We start from the raw sequence: 21292 nt of genomic DNA on the forward strand, positions 1-21292 counted from the left end.
ACCATGTTCAGAAACTAAGAGTAAAATACCTAAGGAGTTTAATAGGGACTGGAACTCACATCTCTGATTCTTAAATGAGAACACTTTCTTCCACATTTGAGGAAATTCATTCCATTCCTCACCTCCAGCAAGCCTGCCAAGACCTCTGAAGTCTTTATTACATTGATTTCAACATGTGGAATGGAATGAAATGGGAACTACTCACTCCTGCCAAATGGGCTATAAAACCCAACAAATAAAAACATCTGTCCAGAAAGTGCCAGTGGATGTTTATGGTTACAACACAACTACTTTATCATAAGAAAAAGGAACCAAAAGGCTGAATTTATAGAAACTGCCCCTCGAATCAGTTGTATCAGCAAAAAGAAATTCTTAAGAATCTTCTGTGAGTGACTCTAAGTACACAGATCACTGACATAAGTTGGTCAATGGATTTATCTTTTTTTTAAATGACAATCTGGGTGTTCAATACTTCAGGACCATCAGCCCTTCTATTATCTTAACCTTCCCATTTCTTCTCAAGTAATCACTCTGTAAGCCTAAGAATGATCTTTTCACCATATATGGTAGAACCAATCACCAGTAAGAAAAGATACCGTTACTTGTACTTTGAAACATCTAAGGCTATAACCCGTGTATATGTGAGAGTACCACAGTTCATAGTTCAGCTTCAAAAACTGAGATCTTCTGGAGTTCTGTCATCATCGACTCTGGGTTTTAGTGGTCAAGGAAAAAAAAAAAAAAAGAAAGAAAACCTGCCAAAATTTTTCTGGTAACATTACCAGCTCAGACTATACATACTACAGGTTTCTGGCACAAAGAGAATAAAAAGGACTGCAAAGTACAGCTTGTCTTTCTCCTCTCCTTTCCTTCACCAAATATTTGGATGCTTCCCAAAGGCCAGGATCTGCTAGATGTAAGGGAGATCACGGTGTCCTAAGCAGACAGCACTCCTGCACTTTGAGGCTCTGTACCTTTCATTGTATGAAAGGAGGAAAACATTCCAAAAGAATCACCACTAACCACATACAAGTTAAAATCTGAAATCTTTACTTTTCAACACCTAATTTACCTAATTCATTGGTAAAAACGTGAGACTCTGCATTGACTCAGGACTAATATCCATTCTTTAAGCTGGACCTCCAGCAGGTACCAGTAAGAATAATCTCAGTAATTGATTAGACTCCCAGTATATCAATATTCTTCAAAAGAGGGTTCAAGAAATGATATTCTAGGGCTCAGGAAGAAAAGATTAGAACATTTCTTTATATATATCTTATCCATCATTTTTATTTTCTATTTTTGTACTGGTTGTATAAGGTAATACATGTAAATATTAGTATAATATTGTACATGTTATATAATGTAATATAATTATAATATGTAATATAATATAAAATAATGTGTAGAATACATAAATACTATAACATGTTTATAATTTATAAATAAAATAAAAATATGTTGAGAGTTTTCTTGAAAAAAATTTCTTTAATGAGGAAGGATGACCAAAAATGTTCAAAAGGCCTCTGTAATATATGACCAATGTTCTTGCAGGCAATTTTCATCATCAGATTTACTTTTTTTAAGTTGGTTATCTTCCCCACTCCCAGAGTTTCTCACTTCTACACACTCTAACTACAGAGAATGGCAGCTCTTATGAAAAGATGAAGCTGAATGATACAAGGATGCTATTTCCTCATTTTGTGACCACAAAGGTTCTCCATTTTCCACAGATGCCACTATGGGCTGGCATAATCTTAACACTTAATTGCCTTCAGGAAATTGCCTCTGAGAGCCAGGCCATCGAAAGGTTATAAAGCCAATAAAGTTAAAGTACACCACACTCGAGCTTTCTTTCATATCAAGCATCCTTCCACTAGACCACACTATGGAATTCTTGCTTACTCTGTCCAACTATAGAATCCCATTCACACCTAGCTGCCATGTTTTAAAATGCTCTGAAAAACTCATCCCCTATAAGGCACAAGTAATTTATATGGCATGGCATGATACTACATCTACAAAAGGAAGAACTTTCTTGATGCACATCTAGGACATAGCTACTGAGATGCAAAGTTCGCAGTGCCGTGTGGAAATGAAGATAAAAATACAAATGATGGCTTGAGGAGCAGCCCAGCATCCTGCCTCACTTCTTTGGTAAAGTATCCTGATTTCACCTTGAAAGACCAGGCTCGTCACTTTCAGCACATGAAGTTAGGATGTGCCACTAACTCCAGATATAGAAACACAACCCAGGATCAGCCAATTAGCATATCCACCAAATGGGCTGGTGCTCTAAGATGGTCCAGTAAGAGTAAGTCCTATGCCTTAAGCAAAGATTTGGAAAGATTGTAGGATATAAGTCTGTGATTTTCTGGGCCAACTGAAAAGAAAACCCAACAAGGTGAAACAGTAATGTAAATGGAAAGAAGAAAGAGAGGATGGAGAAGAAGGAAAAGTAAAGGAGCCAAGCTTTGGATGACATTGAGCATCAATGAATCAAATGATCCCTGAAGCCCTGAAAAACCATGAACATTGGATATTGTTTTTAAAGAGACCAGTCATTTTCCAGTTTTGATTAAGGCTTTTGATGTACCCTGGGAGACCATTGCTGTTTTTTTGTGACATTTGAGAAAATATCAGTCATTCTGAAAAAAATAAAGTTTTGCCCAAAATCTACAACTCAATCCAATATTCATTTTCCTATTTTCTCCTCGCTATAGCTGGTCCACTGCCACTCACATTTCCAGCTTTCCAGGAGCTAGGTTACCTTCATGTCTAAGTTCTACCATCATGTCTCCTAGACTTTGGCAGTTGGAGGTCCAGCAGCCACCATGGACTGCAAGGATGAGGCCCAGGCTTAAGAATGAAGCTGAAATGTTCATTGTCCTTTGGGACCTGATCTCCATGAGGCCAGGATTTTTTTTAATGTTTTATCCACATATAGATTCCTCAGCATCCAGAAGAATACTTGGCACACAGTAGGATCAAATAAATACCTGTTCAATGAGTAAATCTGGTGTCTCTATCCTAACAAATACCTCACCTCTGTTAAAATCCGGTAATATTAGAATCTTAGTGTTGAGGGCAGCCTGGGTGGCTCAGTGGTTTAGAGCCGCCTTCAGCCCAGGTCCTGATCCTGGAGACCCTGGATCAAGTCCCACATCAGGCTCCCTGCATGCAGCCTGCTTCTCCCTCTGCCTGTGTCTCTGCCTGCCTCTCTCTCTCTCTCTCTGTGTGTGTCTCTCTCATGAATACATAAAATCTTAAAAAAAAAAAAAAGAATCTTAGCGTTGGAAGACCTTTCATCAAACCATTTGCTTGAATTATCCAGTGACAGAGAATATATTTTTCCAAAGAGCTCTGGCCTCCAGAGACTTAATATATTTAATTCTAACACAAACTTTCCCTCTACATTTTAAGATTTCTCAATTCAGAAGAGATCTTATAATCAATGTATGTATTTAGTAGATCTTTTGCTCCACATAGTTACCTTATGATTATAATCAACAGTGAACTGCATATAAGGAAATACATTCGTGGCACTGAACTAACTGTGGTCCCTCCAAAAGCTCAAATGAATAACAGCTGGAGTAATTCAGAAATCCGTGCATTGGAGAAACCCACTCAAGAAGAAGGCAGAGGAAGAAACATCAATTCATTATCTTAAATGAAAATCCATAGAACATAACAACAGAAAAGAGCATAAGCCCCAGAGTCAGAATACCTATGGTTGAAAATCTGGCTCTACCATTTCTCAGTTATATGATATGGGCAGGATTTTCCACCTGTCCAAACCTCAATTTCCTCGTCTGCAAAATGGGAGGTAGAAGAAAGTACCTTTGTCATAAAGCAATTATGAGAATTAAATGTGTTAATACAGGTACGATACTTAGAAAGGAGGCCGACACACTATGGGAACAATAAATAGAAGTTTTACTATATTATACTGTTTTAATTCTTGATTTGGTATCCTCTGAGCATCTTCTTTATATCTTAAAACTAGTGAAAACTGACAGGTTATTTTCTAGGAACCCAAAACTCTTAGAATGCTGCCTTCTGTTATGATTTTCCTTTGCTTTCCTAGAGGAAAATACACAAGAAACAATTAATTCACAGTGTGTGCCCTCCCTAAAAGAACAAGCACAAAGAAGTTAATAGGCAACAGCTCACTGAACAGTTTTGTCAAAGATGTGTGCTAAGAATTTCATTCTGAGAGTTTACAAGGGAAGCATGCTCCTATGGTATTTTCTTTAACCAGAAAAAGAAATTCAAAATAAATTAAGCAAAAGTTGTTCAAATTAGGAATTAATTTTGGTGTAAATTCAAGGGTGACATCATTACTGTCCTTAGGCTGCATCAGAATGGCATGTTTTAGCCATGCATGCCAACCACTAATTTGCATAAAATTATTGTTAAAAAATTATTAAGTTACAGAGTACATTCTTGGGTATGAATCACACAGAGCAGTCATCGTCTCCTTAACTATTATCTGATTTGCGAAGCAAAAATTTATAACATTTCTAAGTACAATGACATTTCGAATACGTAATTAAAATACATAAACTTTGTTCATAAAATGCTCTATCATTTCAGAGAGATAAGTCATTAAACTGTTTTAATGACCTACAGAATGAAAACAGTATCAATGGAAACAAATTCAATACACCAAAAAGAGTGCAAGAAATTAGAAATCCTTTTAAAAGCCTGTCTGAGAACTTCTAAAGAGGTACCTACTGAACACTGTGAACTTCAACCACACTTCCAATTTGTGGGAATTTATTTTTTAAGAATCAAATTCTAAAAATAGTTCTGCTACATTTAGTATTTTTCCATTATTCTTGCCATCTTTAAACACACCTTCACAAGCTGCTGAACATAATGCTTTTCTGACTTAATCAGAACCTCTCTCATGACCCAGGAACGTTCAGTAAGTAATTATTAAGCTCCAGAGGTGGCTTTTGCATAAGTTGATTTGCTTGAATGCCTATTCACTGAGGGACACAGCTTTTAGTATTGTTTCCAAATCTTATCACGTAACATTGAAAGTAAATGTTAAGGGTGAGGGGAGTGTGGGGGCGCTGTCACCTACTCTAGTCTTTCTCTTTTTCAGCATTTCTTTGAAACTGCCCATTTCAAACTTGTTCTACATTGATATGCCAGGCAGATGATTCTGATGTTTAGATGTTTTGTTTTTGTCTCAAAGAGAAAAAGAAATCAATATACAAACATGCAAATGAGATGTTTATAAATGTAACTATTACTATTCCTCAGGTTAAAAAAGAGAGAGGGAGAGAAAGCAAAAAATCCAAAGTGTTTGCATTAGGACAATTCTGACAAATGTTACTGCTAAGCACACTCGTTTTCCTGAAGAAAATCCTTTTCTATTCATGACAAAGCTAAGCTGCAATCTATCCCATAATCATAAACCAAGCTCTGTTCTCAGATTTTTCAAGCGGTCATTTTTTTTTTTTTTGGCATTATTAATTTAAGACCAACACTGAATTTTAAACCAGAAAACAAAGCTAATGGGCCAGCATTTTGATTCCCCCCACAAATTAGTTGTTATCCTTGTCATAGCCACATACTAGAGGCTACAGCTGAAGCTGATTAAAGCCACAGTCACAAAGTAACAGTTCCAGTATTTTTAACTCCCAATAAAACCTTCCCGTTCTCTAGCCTCCCACTTAAAAAAAAAAAAAAAAAAAAAAGGAAAAAAAAAAAAAAAAGAAAAAAAGCTCCTGTTAAGTGGTCCCGGGATTATTTCCAGAATAAAACTTCACTTACAGATACAAGCTTTCAAAGGAGCAGGGCATGAACATCTGAACTCTAAGCGCCTCCATCTTTTTTCCTTTAAGGTGTTCTGCAAGCCCTTGGCGAAGAGTGAAAGTCAAAGTTAGTTCTGGCACTGGCTGTGTCACTAGGGGTGGCTCCTGATAAGGCCCTGGAAACTCCAATCCAAACACAGCTCGTGCTAGAACGGTGCCTGGTGTCTGTCTGCAACAGCAGACCTGTTTAATCCAGTACCTACTGTACCTGCAGGACAAAAATGCTGCCTCACACTGCACAGGGGGCGATGCAGGAACCCAGGCGGGCCAGCAATTCACCCAGCGGCCAGGCAAGCACCTCAGGATGCTCACTTAGCGCTCAGAGTGCAGGTACCTGGGAGGCTTTCAGAGGCTGCGCCTTAGCAGAGAACTTCAAAGGGAGGGAATTTCACATCCTGGTGAATTTTTAACACAATACATTCCCAGAATCCAGGAGGGCTGTGGGATTGCTTGTGTCCTCAGTTTGGGAGATCTCAGACCTTTTTGGAACTGCAGCTGATAACTGGACATGCTCTTCTGCTGGCAGGCTAGAGAACAGACAGCATTCCTCACTTTTGGACCCCAAGAATATGAGGGTGGTCCCTGCCCAGTCCGGGTGGGAGCCAAATGCAAGCCGCTTCTAACTGTGGGCACCATCTCTCAGGACACACACATCTTTAGGCCATATATCTGGGCATTCTTAGACTGTCACCCGATTAATTCTGGGCACACTGGTGTACAAGAAGAAAAAAAATAACAACACATGTTCTCCAACAACACTTTTAAATTCCAACATGACAACATCAATATCATCAAATATTGATGGAGCTCCTACAGACTCAGCACACCAAAGACGTCCTGCAGAGTAATGAAAATATGTATGTTTCTCTCTACACATCATTCAAAGGTCAGAACAAAGGCATGTGACGTAAGCTAGCTGTGTGCCCGGGGGCAAGTTACTTCACCTCTCTGTGCCTAATTTTATCTCCAAAGTAAATGATTGGAAAACAATGTAATCTTGACAAGCCATAATCAAACTCGAATTCCATAAAGTAATGAAATTACCTTTGTCTTAACTTCCCTTTAATAATAGGAAATCTCCAGCCAGAACCCTCAGGCAAGCTATTTTGGTTTTTTTTGTTTTTTTTTTTCTGTTGTCTGCACATTTGTTCATTCATTCGGTCTTTTGTTTAATAAATACTTAGGGGACACCTACTATGTCCCAGGCATTGGTAACTTAGAGTTTATGGACTAATGGGACACACGTATTAAATAATCATGCAAACAGATAATGATACAAGTAATAACTGCTACAGGGAGCTAGAAAAGCTTAAAATGTAAGGGTCAGAACAGACTGCTCTCAGGCAGGGACCTCTGCACTGAGATCTGAGGGATGGGGGCACCAGTTGAGGCAAAGGTGGACAGGAAAGGGGAGTCTTCTGGGCAGTGGTAACAATATATACATGCAAGAATCCCGAGGCAGGAATTAGAATGATCCACTATCCCTGGAGGGCAGAGAGGGAGGGAAAAGCGTGGTATCTATGAGACCAAAGCAGTGTCCAGGGCCAGACCACACAGGATCTGGAAGGCCAGGTAAAAGGAGGCGATTTTGATACAAGGTTAAAGGAAACCATTGAGAGGCTATATACGGGAGAGCAAAGGGCTCAGATTTGAATTTTTAGAAAGTTCCTTCCAGCTGCTATATTGAGATCAGCTAAAAGAGGGCCAAGATTGGCTACTGCAATAGTCTCTATAGGAGGTAACAATTGTTTATAGGGGGTAGGGAGCACTGAGCACTGTACTGAGAGAAGTACAGGAAAGTGAACAGAGTACTGGCAAAACTAAAGACCAATAAACAGAAAGACTAGGAGGGGGAGGTAGGGAATACAGGTCCCAAATACAATAATTGTATTCATTAACTATAGTTATTGAGCACTTCCTACACACCAGATATTGTACTGGGCAGGGGGGTAAAGAGATGACTAAGATGCTACACAATTCCCCTCACTAACTTACCCGACCTCTCTTCTGTCTCTGACACAAAATGGCACAAAAATAAAGAACACAGGTTCTGGTGTCAACTTTCCAGGCTGAAATTCCACCACTTAATAAATCTGTGACTTTGTGCATATTTACCAAACTTCTATGCTCCAGATCCTTCACCTGAGAAAGGGAAATGGTGTCTATCCCATATGTTACTGTTTTAACTGAAAGACATAATATGGTGATGTGTTTGGCATAGTCTAGGCATACAGTAAGCTCTCAATTAAAAAAAAAAAAAAAACAGCTCTTAGGGACACCTGGGTGGCTCAGCAGTTGAGCGTCTGCTTTCGGCTCAGGGCATGATCCCGGGATCCGAGATCGAGTCCCACATCAGGTTCCCTGCAGGGAGCCTTCTCCCTCTGCCAATGTCTCTGCCTCTTTCTCTGTGTCTCTCATGAATAAATAAATAAATCTTTAAAAAAAAAACCCAATAACAATAAAAACTCGCTCTTATGGTTATGACTGTTGTTAGGGCTGTTATCCTTGACTCACACTGACTGATCCAGAGAACCAAGGGAAATAGGACAGAGTGGAGGGAGGGAGGGATAGACAAAAGATGAAGGAAAATAGAGAGGATAGGAAATTACCATATCAGGACGTTTAAGGAATTATCTTTTAAAAGACTGAGCTGGATTCTCTCTCACTTTGGGCACTATCTGAAATTGCATTAAGTTACAAGGTATCAGTGAAGTTTTAGAACTGAAACCCTGATTTATTACATGCTTACACACAGGGAAAATCTGTATCCTCCGTGGGCTCTCAAATGTTGACCATGAAACCAATGGTATCAATTCCAGCCATTCCAGCAGGGACACAGAGTGGTGCTAAATGTTCCCCTGGCATGTTCAGCCAATGACATCGCCTGACCTTTCATCCCAGACAATCCACCACCCCAAGAAGGCTGTCCATTGACTATTTACAAGTATTTAAATAAAATTACTTTTAAGAAGCATGTGTTCAACTATTCTTGATACTTTGGAAAAATCTATGTTATACCAGTGTTCTTGGAAAATCTGTTTGGCCACAACAATGAAATGCCCACCAGCCAATGGAGTAAAACTTGAATTAAATGTGCATATATACCACTATCTACAAAATACATGAAATATTACATGTGTTTCCTTAATACTAATACAGTGTTTCCTTAAAACACTGGTCTGCTGAACACCAAAAATAAATGAATAAATAAAAAACAAATAAATATCTGATTAAAAAATGGGCAGAGGACCCAAATAAACATTTTTCCAAAGAAGACATACAGAAGCCAACAGACACCTAAAAAGATGCTCAGTATCACTAATCATCAGGGAAATGCAAACCAAAACCACACTGAGATATCCCCTCCACCTGTCAGAATGCTTAGTTATAAAAGACAAGAAATGACAAGTATTGGCAAGGATGTGGGGAAAAAAAAAAAAAAAAGAGGACCCTATGCACTGTTGGTAGGAACGTAAATTGGAACAGCCACTGTGGAAAACAGTACAAAGGTTCCTCAAATAATTAAAAACAGAACAACCATATGATCCAGTAATTCTACTTCTGGGTATCTACCCAAGGAAACAAAAACACTAACTTAAGAAGATATATGTATTCCTATGTTTATCATAGCATTATTTACAATAGCCAAAATAAGAAATCCTACCTGCCCAATGAAAGATGAACGGATAAAGATGTGGTAGGTAGGTAGACAGATAGATAGATAGGAATATTACTCAGACATAAAAAATAATGAAATCTTGCCACTTGTGACAATATAGATGGACCTAGAGGGTATTATGCTAAATGAAATAAGTCAGTGGAAGACAAATAGAACATAATTTCACTTATATGTGGGATCTAAAAAACAAACTAACACAAAGAAAGACCAATAAATACAGGAAAACAAGCTGGTGGTTGCCAGATGGTGGATAGGTAGGAGAATAGGCAAAACCGATGAAGGGAATTAAACTTTCTATTATAAAATAAATAAGACATGGGTACAGAAAGTGCAGCACAGAGAATATGTCAATAATATTGTAATAACTTTGTGTGGTGACAAACAGTAGCTATACTTTCATGATGAGCATTCTGTAGCGTATTTGTCGATTCACTATGTTGTACATCTGAAACTAATATAATATTGTATGTCAATTATACTTTGACTAAAAATTTAAAAACAAAATAAAATAGCAGTCCTCAAACAGTCACCCAATTATTCAACAAATGCCGGAGCAGCAGGAACTATGTCTGCTTGGTTCACCACTGTGTCCCTAGAGCCCAGTGGAATAAACTGTAGGTAGCTGATGTTCAACAAATATTTTTAAAATTAATTAATCTATAACATGAAAGTAACTCTCTTGTGTATGTCTATATTATCCAGAAGAGTATCCCAAGTGCATACACATATGCATATGCATATATACACACACACACATACACACACATCTATATCTATATATCTATATATATACACAAACCCTAAATTTAAACACAAACTTTCAAATGCAAGTGGAGGAAAAGAAATATTTAAAAAAAGAAAACACTGAATATGGATTAAAAATATTACCTGTATTCCAATGGATTTCAAATCTTAATTACTACTCCTTGCCCCAAATTCCAGCAAATCAACTAGAATCATCAGAATTCTTACTGACCTTTCCAAAGATAACCTTAACTAAAATGGAACTTAAAACTATCAACCATCCAAGTGACAGCCAACTTTTTCTTTGGATGCTAAATTTGGGCCTTGGAATCTTTTTAGAAGGAAAAATTCAATCACTATGTTGAATGGTGAGAGAAGAGATAAGAGGTTTTACTTGTTCTCCTGTCCAAAACTCGGCTGAAGAAAAGTAGAACATTACCAAAGTCAGAATTCTCAGTTTATTTGGATATCAAATGTTTTAATGCCTCCAAAGCATACCATTTTCTTCTACCTTTTCTTCTGACAGTCTTTGCTCTTTATAGTAAACACACACTTCTGCTCACTGGACTTACAACAGTTCCCCACAGTTGGGGACTTACAATTGTGCTTAGCATCACACTGATGCATGAAGTACCTCCCACAGCCAATAAGAAGCATTTAATCACTCTTCAAGTGTTTCATTAAAATCCCAGCCAATAGTTCCCAAGCCTGTCTTCCTATCAGAAGCACGTAGGGACTCTTCTCCCCACCCTGCTCCCTTAAAGTCAACTTGGGAGCACTTAATGTCAAGGATCTTGCCCCAAACAAATGACTGAATGAGACTCTCCAAGACTATAGTTTGGAATTCTGTGTTTTTTTTAAAGATTCTCATAAAACTCTAACATGAAGTCAGCCTGAGGAACCACTAATATATATTATAATATATACAATTAAATATAATATGCTCTATGTAAATCATCTAAGAGAGGCAGGAAAATACTCCAAAAGATAAGCACCCTTTAGTCATTGAATCAAAAAGTCTTCACTTGTAGAGTTTAATCCTTTAAAGCATTCACTTGGAATTACTATGGATAGGCTTTGAATGTTCAATGATAGCCTTACTATGATGTAATTAAAGAGTACCGTGAAGTGATAATGAAACTCAAAAAAAATACCTTTTTTTTAAAAAAAGGTGTTTTAATTTATTTATTTATTAATGAGAGACAGAGAGAGACAGGCAGAGACACAGGCAGAGTGGGAGAAGCAGGCTCCACGCAGGGAGCCTGACGTGGGACTCGATCCCAGGTCTCCGGGGTCACACCTTGGGCCGAAGGCAGTGCTAAACCACTGAGCCACCCGGTGCTGCCCAAAAAAATACTCTTAAAAGTAACAAATATACCACCTCTCCTCCCCATATATCATTATGCTCCGTTCTGGGAAAAGTCAGATGCACTGAAAGGCCCTGCAACACAAACATTGAGTGGCCCAGCAGGTGAGAGGTGCCTACCCAGTGCTGTGTACAAGACAAAAGTGAAGAAGCAAAGAGCTCTGATTTTTAGGGGCTTACCCCCAAAGAAACCCAAATTCCCATACACATGCCTCTCCTAAGATTAGGCACTGAGGACACTGCCCTCCTCCCTTTCTTTCCAATGACTCTCCATGGCTGGCTCCTCCTCATCTTTCAGAGGAGGGCTTTACAAGTCTGACATTTTTCCCCTCAGAGAGATTTTCCCTGCCCTCCCTACCTAAATGCAAAACACCCAATTCTGGTTTTTGCTCTCCAAGCCAAAGTTTGCTTCTTTCTTTCACAGTATTTAATCCAACCTTCAATCATTTTATTTAATTGTCTTTCATCCTTGATGAAGGCAGGGTCCTTTGTATTTACTTTATTCTCAGTGTCTGGCATATAGTAAATGTTCAAAAAATATTTGCTGGCTGGCCGGATGGCTAGATGGATGGAAAGAAGGAAGGAAGGTAGGAAGGAAGGAAGGAAGAGTGAGCGACAAATGAAAAAAGATCAGTAAGAACGGCCCTCCAAAGTACAACCTGAAAGCATTTCATTAACTAGGAAGGAAGGGTCAACAGGCCAATGGGAAGCATGGTCATCTACTCTGGAAGCTTTTAGTTACTGGACATAGCTGATCTTCATGAATAAGTACTTGGATACAAAGCTACAAGAATGTGGTTCAGCAGTTCTAATTCCAAACCCTCACAGTCTGACTGAAGGCAATTTTTAATGACTATCTATCTGTGGAATAACCCTTCGGCACCATTCAATCATGATTATCTCTTTCATCCTGTTTCTATTTTCTTCTACTACAAGAACAGATCTCCCTGTAAAAATGATGGTACAGCATCTTCTGAAAGACTGCTCATTGTACCTGATACACAAAGAAGCCTTTTAAGGTTGAAAAGAAAAAGGCGAGACCAAGATGACCCCAGGTAAACTTGATTTAAGCTCACTCTGACATTATTAAAGAACTGTTTAGATGCCTATGCAAACATCCAGAGAGAAAAATTAATGTTTGTTAAGACTGTTTAGAAAAGCTGTCCTGAGAATAAAATTACAATCAACAAAGAGGCATCTCAAATGTTGTCTGAAGTCAATTTTTAGGCAATTAATGAAGGGAGAAATACATGAAGTAATAGTTTGGCCTTTCATTTAATATAATAATCAATACAACAGATTAATTCCCTATCTTGAGCTTTCTGATATTCCCTCTCTTAGGGTTCACTTGAAAAGAAATACTTGTTTCTGAATTAAAGGAGCTTCAGAGGCTGTTTCTTTGTTATCTGGAGTATTTTGCAATAAGTAGACCAAAATCTAGAATATAGGCCAAGTTCGTGAGACAACATGAAGCTTGGGAAGCAAACACTAATGAGATTGTGCCACTTTGACTGGCATTTCTTCAAATGAGAAATTTAGTAATACTGCAATTTACTTTCCTTTATCTAGGTAAATAAACAGGAAAAGATAAGGCTGTCGCCATTGTGGGGGCCCAAAGTTACTCTCAATGTGACTTCACGATAAAAAGAATCTTCCATTTCAGGAATTTAAAACCATGGTATTTTCCTCTCAACTTTAGTGGTTAACTCCTAACTTATTTAAGAAGAAAAATATGGACTTCTCTTTTATTATGTCATTTTTAAAAAGTAATTAAAGAGCAAATAAGCACACAGGATGTCTTTGTCATCCTCCTAAGGGCGCTGAGGACTGAAGCAGGAGCCTGTACCACTGTCACCATCATCTAAAGACTTCAGCCTCTTTCTTCTTCAAAGCAAGAGTGAAGATATTAAAATATTTTACAGCAACATAATATTCGGCTATTAGAAATGGCCTCCACAGACCACCTGAGCTGCTAAGGAAGGTGAATCCATCCTTCCCAAGCTTCAGTCTCTGAAAGAGTGTATCAGGATATCAACAACTCAAAGAATCACCTAAATCTTGTATGGTCCAGAGAGAAGGAAGAAAAGGGGACGAAAAGGGATCGATATTTTGTCACCTAAACTTTCTAATCTATTCATGTAAATGTAATACTTGTATTCCCAAAAACTGAGCTGAAGGTAGAGATAGATAGACTGTTTCTTGTGGACAATCATGCTATGGTGGAAGGTGATACGGAAGTCAACAGAGTGAAATATGAAAATTCCAATTTGTACAAGATGTGGTAAGGACCCAGAAAAGTGATTTCTATCTATCTGTGGGCAGCAAAACTCTGAGAGGTCACTATTTTATAAATGAATGAATAGTTGCTATGTCCCTCCTATGGATACAAATAGAACAATTTTTCAATTGGAGACAACACAGCATGGTGGTGCAAGATAGACCACACACACACACACACACACACACACACACACAGTGTTGATCTCATAGTTTTACCTAGGGCACGTCATTAAAATTTCTGAGTCTCAAAATCTGCATCTGTAAAATGGGGACATGAGTATTGACCTGATAGATTAATGTGATGATGAAATGAGGTAAGGTATAAAAATACTTAACACAGTGCCTTAAAACAATCACAACTCAACTAACATTCTGCAAGGAACAGAGATTCAATTTCAGAACACTATAGGGAATGAGAAGTCAGCCTGGAGAGCCTCAAAAAACAAGTTATGGCAAATAAAAGTTATCATTTAGAGGCAACAGCGAAGATGCTTTTGAAAATTGATGTGTAAAGAGGTTATACAGATTGTATATATTCATAAGCTCAGGAAAGGTCCAGCAGAGATATCTGTGAATAATATATTCCTAATGAATAACCAAAAACTAAGATGTTGATGATCTATAACTTTTGATAGTGGACAACCATGCCTTTTCAATGGTTGTCTTTGCTAACAGGCAAAAATTGTAGCCCAGGGAACCCTCCCCTCTGACTCAGTATATCAATTATATTTTTAACTTGTATTTTTACTATATAAATATACCCATAAGTCAAGCAGGAAATCATACATTTAAATAAGCAAAACTATAACAAATAGAACTTGTGTTCAATAGATCACCTTATGTTAAATTTGTGCCACTAGTCAAATTTCCTAAACTTCTAAAGCATCTCAGTACTGACGCTTACTCTAATGACATCCTGTTTCGGTTATGCTGAGCAAACAGGATTTAAAATGAGAAAAATAATATTTGCACATAAATCCTTCCTGTCTGTTGATTAAATCCAATCAATCATAATAAACGCAATACATATTAGCGTTCTGTACCTAATTTACACCCTAGGGAGTCTTGCCTATAATCAAAGTGTATATTTATGTGGATAGTAAAATGCTAAAATAACCAATATTTTAAATTAATGGCCCGTGTAATTTCAAATACTGCCATAAACTAACAAAAAGGAAAAAAATAAATCTTTGCTTTAAAAAATTAAGTCATGTGTCCTTAAAAAAAAAAAAAAGAAATAGGGCCAACAAAGCTACCTAATTTTAACATTTAATAAGTATTAATTACCTGCCAAGTATTACAGGTAAGGATGGCAAAGTAGATGCAGAGAATAATAACCATTCCTATTCAGGATTATCTACCTTCTAATATCAAATAACTGCCTCATTTTTAAGAAATGTGGATGAAATCATAAAGAAAAGAAAGGAAAACTCAAAATATTATCATTAAAACTCATTCTTTCTAACAGTTAGGGACCACGGGAACAAGCCCCAAGTGAAAAACATTAGGCACCTGGGACATTTTCTGTGGGCTGTTATGAAACTACTACTCTTATAGAGTAGGACCTGGGTGCGGCCAAGGATGCATCCCCATACACAAGCCAGACAACACACAGGATTCCCCCAAAACACCAAAGAGCTGTCTGAGTTGCCTGTCAATATCAACCAATCAGGAAAGGACCATTCCAACCAATCAGAAAGGAGTACTTTAAAAAAAAAAAAAAAAAACCCTTTACCTCATTAGGATAGTGGACCAGACAACAATGGGAATCTACCTAAGAGGGAACTTCTCTGTATAAGCAGGGCCTCCCCTCTGTTCTGGGAGGCCACCCTGACCATTCTTGTTGGTGCTGTGTTTCCCTTCCACTTGAGCTGTAGCCCCACTAAAGCCTTGACTGTACCTTTGACTTTTGGATCTGCCTCGTTTCTACAGGTGGGAGGTCCAGGAACTCTGGTAACAATTCAGCAAATACTTTTTGAGCTCCTACTATGTCCCAGGCATTGCTCCATATACTTGACATAAATCAGTGCTACCGGGGACCTTTGAGCCTGAAGAGAGAAATATTTTGGAGTACCTCTGAATGCTAAAATCACTTATTAAGTTAAGCAATTTAAAAATTCTGTAGCTTTACAATCTTCAAGCATCATCCGCAATGATACTCCCATTAGCAAGGATGTTTGCTTTCTAATACAGGATCAAAAATCAATGTATTTTCATTTACAAGTATGGCACACTGGAAATTTGAGTATCTGGGGGAAAATGACATCAGGTCTCTCTCTACTTCATTTTTTAAAAAGTTGGGGAAGGGAAGAGAAGACAAAATTCAACATACTGTCACAATGATAACTGTACCTTTTATTTACATATCACACCTTATTTATCCAGTCTTCTTAAATTTAAATAGGGACACTGAGTGAGGTAAGTAGTTTGCCCAAAGTCAAGATGTTAATAAGTTGTTAATAAGTTACAGATGTGGGTTTGAAACTCCAGAGCCCCCATGCCTTTCTTTATGCTCCTCTGTTCCAAGTTTATGTGAGCCACCCAACAATCACAGAAATAAACTAATTCTATAATTAGAACTGTGCACTACAGTTGCCTCTTTAGTTGTCTATGCCCCACACCCCACACCAGATTCTGAATTCCATGAAGGCATAAACCATGTCTGTTTAGTTCACCTCTTCATTCTTGAACCAGGCACCATTCCAGATGCAGAGAAGGCACCCAATAACTATTTGTCAATGGGCTAAGTGATTAATTGACCATGGTGCTTTTTCTGACCACTTCTGACCATGATTTACCTTAAAAAAAAAAAAAAAAGAAAAAAGAAAAAAGAAATGAAGCACGCTTCCCTACATATTTATGCAAAGCGTGAATTAAATTAACGGCATTCTCAAGAAGGAAACATGAACATACATTTTTTGTCCTTAAGTAACTTAATCTAGTTGGAAAAGAGGGTGAGAAAATGTTAGATATCAGCGCAAAAAATATTTGTTAATGGAAGAAGTAAGGAAGTGCTCAGAAAAGAATTATTCAAAAAGGCTTTTTAGGGGAAACAAGGCCTTTTGGAAATGAGGAAAATGATGAAGTTCCTTTGGCAAAGATGGTAAATCTTGAGCAGTTTGCCAGTGTGGGACACAAGATGATCTCAAATCCAGACGCACAGACTCCACAATAAATAACCATGGAATTACACAGTGAGAAAAGTACTTTCAAATTTCTTTCATCCCAAGAAAAGTCTCTGTTTGATGCTAATATGTCTTCAATCTCTCAACACTCCAGAAAAGCTCCAACCTCAGGCTCAGGCACTGCCAGACAATACACCTTGTAAGAAGCTAACAGTTTTCTTCCAATTTCATTATATTTATTTTATATGTACTTCCACTTGCGATTTTCATTATATCATTTCTTTAAAATACATTCTTAATTTTTTTAAGCCCCCACCTAGTCAATGGGGGCAAAAGTCATGAAGTTAGCATGAGAATGGCTAAAATTTGGGAAACACTGATTGAGAGAAATGAAGAATGTGCCAGAATCCTTCAGTGGAAATAAGATGAAACACAACCTAGGAAGAAGGGCCTAGTCTATTGCAGTGAGAAGCTCACAGCCACAAAGAATTTCAGTGTGAGATAAAGAAAATCATCTGGGGTTCTGAAAGCATAGTCAGTGGGCCTAGCCCTAATCGCTCACCTAACTGTGGAAAAGGAACATGACTCTCAGATATGATTCCATACAGGAAGAGTGGATCTGGCCAAGTAGGACTGAGAATATCACAATGGAAGTGACACACCACGTTTGTTGACAGTGCCTGTAAACAAGACCTCTATCCAGGAGGGAAAAAAAAAAAAGGCAAGGCCGTTAGAACAAAATGTCAGGCATGCTTGATGTTGAAGTTTTGATATATAACGACTTCTTTCTTGCTGTGAAGGTCATTTCTGCCTGTGTTACCTCCTAGGGCATAGATATAACTTGTAGTCCACTTTTGTTTTAGTTTTTTTTTTTTTTTTCTAACTTCATAATGAAGCACCAAGAGATTTTCAGTACAGATTTTCCCCCCTAGCTATATAATACTTTCACACACTAGATGGAGCCAACTTTATAATGCTTTGGGATTCATGGACAGGTTTGTGTTGCACTTGAAAAAAATCCACGCACAAAATTATGGGAGAGCTGTGTACACCAAAATATATTTTAAATTTCTCAGATTTTGATTTTAAAAATCAAAAGTCCCATCATTTTATCAATGTGCACACTTTTCCATAACTTCTAAGCCCAAATCAATATCAAACTATCAATAATGGTACAAAATGTGTGTTTAAAATATGTGCATCTTACAGCTTATTGGCAGTTTTAACTGATTTATTAACATGTACTTATTATGTTTTTTTTTTAATGACAATCAATCTCCAAAATTACATGCTTTTTTGTTTGCTTGGGAGAAATGGAAGCAATTCATAAATGCAATAAGCATGATTCACTTATCAGGCCCATAATAACTACCTCAAGGGAGGGAATCAGGGCAAAGAGAGATGCAAGTAGATAGAAAGTACATTTCATGGTCCATGGGAATATAGAAAAGAGTCACCAGCACTTCTAAGAGGAAATGGGCCATCTCCAGGACCAGGAATGGTCCACTACTGTAAGACAAGAATGCAGACTGTCCACAATCACCAACCTGGGGCTGGTGTGGGGCAGCAGGGAAGTAAGGAAGGCTATACAATGGTTCTCTCCTGTCAGTCATGGAAACTCAATGCCTTTTCACTGAATCCTAACACTTCAGAACAGTGGTTCTCAACTGGGGGTGATTTTGTCCCCAGGGAACACTTGACAATGTCTAGAGACACCTTTAGCTATTACAAATGGAGAGGCAAGTGCTACTGGTATGGAGGAAGCAGGGGTCAGAGATGCTGCTACACATCAAATAAAAGACGATAAAATTATAATGAAAAGCAAGAGAGTAGCCTAAACTTCAGAGTGGCAGTTAGCTTGGTGGCAGGGGACAGGAGGGTTGGGGGGAGGGAGTAAAGGGAAGGATGTGATCTAAGAGGAGATTTCTAGAATGTTCTGTGTCTGGAGATACAGTGGGTACATGTCTATTCATGTTACTATTCTTTACTAAACCAATAGGTTTTAGACATATGTAACAATTAGATCTATGTAGCAATTCGAAAAAGCATTACAAAATATGAAGTGTAAGGGGAGTGAAGAGACACAGCAGTAGTAACAGTGAACTTTGACATAACTGGCTAACATACTACCAGGTCAGAGGTATCTTTTACTCTTTGTCCCATTCACCCTCCACTGTCCAGTCACTTATCATATCTTTCCCATCAACCACTAAATTGCATCTCCTCTGCCCTCAAGGTTATTCTGCCGTGATTCAGCTCTAGCATGGTCTACTAAACTGTTCTCTCCACTGCACTCAATGTACCCTACACCAACTACTAGATAACGCTTCCTAAAGCATGGCTTGCTGTTTTCATGAAACTATTTTAATGAAACTAATGTGTCATCAACACAGAATAAGTGAATTTCAAGTTTCTTATTAAGATTAGCAATCGAGACCTACTTACCTTTCTAGTCTCAACTAATATAAGTATTCCAAGCAATATAAACAACATACTCATTCCCTAACTCTAGCTACATACTCTTGTTGTTTCTCTTGCCTAGAGTAACCTTTGTATACCCACTATGCCTTTCTATTAAAAATCATATACATTCTTCAATAAAATGAAATAGAGATGCATTACCGAATATTGGCAAGGAATGAAGCAAGTGGAACATTCAGACATTGTTGCTGAGGATATAAATTGGTACAAAGCCTTTAGAAGTTTTATATATATATATATATATATACACACACACACACACACACACACACCCCTCTGTTTACTACAGCATTATTTACAATACCAAGATATGGAAGCAACCTAAATGTCCAATAAGCGAATAAAGAAGTAGTGTATACACACACACATTCGTACATACACATATGCACAATACTACCCAGCCATAAGAAATAGATGAGATCATACCATTTGCAACAACACAGATGGACCTAGAGGGTATTATGCTAAGTGAAATAAGTCAACTGAGGAGTGCTTGGGTGGCTCAGTCAGTTAAGTGTCTGCTTTTACTCAGGTCCTGGGATCCAGGCCCATGTAGGGGCTGCTGCTCAGGGGGGAGTTTGCTTCTCCCTCTGCTCCGCCCCCTGCCTGTGCATGCTCTTCCTCTCTTTCTCTCTCTCTGTCAAATAAATAAATAAAATCATTAAAAAAGAAGAAAAAAGAAAAGAAAAGAAAAGAAAAGAGAAAGAAAGAAAGAAAGAAAGAAAGAAAGAAAGAAAGAAAGAAAGAAAGAAAGAAAGAAAGAAAGAAAGAAAGAAAGAAAAAGAAAGGAAGGAAGGAAGGAAGGAAGGAAGGAAGGAAGGAAGGTCGGTCAACTGAGAAAAGTAACTTCACTCACATGTGGAATCTAAAAAAAATGAATAAACAAAAAGCAGAATCAAAAATATAAATGCAGTGAATTGATGGTTTCCAGAGGGGATAGGGGTGGAGAGAGTAGGCAAATGAGTGAAGGGGAGTGGGAGATACAGGATTCCAGTTATGAATAAGTCACAGGAATAAAAGGCATAGCGTAGGGAATATAGTCACTGATACTGTGATAGCATTGCATGGTGACAGACGGTAGCTACACTTGTGGCAAGCATAGCAAAATGTTTAGAGAAGCTGAATCGCTATCTTGTACACCTGAAACTAACATAATGTTGTGTGTCAAATATACTCAAAAAATTTAAAAAGACGACTGAACATATGCATACCATATAACCTAATAATTTTACCTTTTGGTACATACCAAACAGAAATGAATATGTGATCACCAAGACCATATAGCAATAATGTGCAAGGCAGGACAGCTCATAATAATGCAAAACTGTAGACAACCTAAATGCCCATCAACAGAAGAGATAAACAGTGATGTATTTTTATAAGGGAATATTCTATGGGAATGAACTATTGCCGCATACAACAGAGATGAATCTCAAATACATGTTGAGCAAAAGAGTACAGACATAAGAGTATGTACTATATGATTCCATTTGTATAAAGTTAAATGACATATAAACATTATTAATCAATGGTGTTAGAAGTCAGGACAGTGATTATGTCTTGGGGAAAGGCTGCCTACCAGAAAGTACAAGAGGGCTAGTAACGGTCTCAAAGACTGGGTACTGACTACTTGGTGGAAACCGATCAGGAGAGTACATGTAAGACTTGTATACTTTTCTGTAGAAATGTTATACTTCAATTAAAAGTTTATTGAAAAACATTTTAAAACTCTACCGATTCTTCAAGATTATTCCTTAAAAACCTTCTTCACTTTCTTAAAAATAATCGT

At 37.8% G+C, this 21292-nt stretch overlaps 1 protein-coding gene across 25 annotated transcripts in view; it reads right to left on the reverse strand.

Annotated features, from left to right (window-relative positions):
* MITF (melanocyte inducing transcription factor) overlaps positions 1 to 21292 on the reverse strand; it is a 218486-nt gene that overhangs the window by 95383 nt on the left and 101811 nt on the right. For 8 of the 25 annotated variants that reach the window (XR_012011789.1, XR_012011788.1, XM_072785411.1 and 5 more), the window contains one exon: positions 5788 to 5872. The exons of 14 other annotated variants lie outside the window; for them this stretch is intronic. Coding sequence is in view for 9 of the 11 variants with exons in the window: in XM_072785412.1 (XP_072641513.1) it covers positions 5788 to 5872 (85 nt within the window). In the remaining 2 variants the exon portion in view is untranslated. Of the gene's footprint in view, positions 1 to 5787; positions 5873 to 21292 lie in introns of those variants that run through there. 3 more of the 25 variants (XM_072785413.1, XM_072785406.1, XM_072785403.1) reach the window with 1 other exon arrangement.

The sequence above is a fragment of the Canis lupus genome, chromosome 19 (genome assembly GCF_048164855.1).
Source record: "Canis lupus baileyi chromosome 19, mCanLup2.hap1, whole genome shotgun sequence".
Classification (NCBI taxonomy): Eukaryota; Metazoa; Chordata; class Mammalia; order Carnivora; family Canidae; genus Canis; species Canis lupus.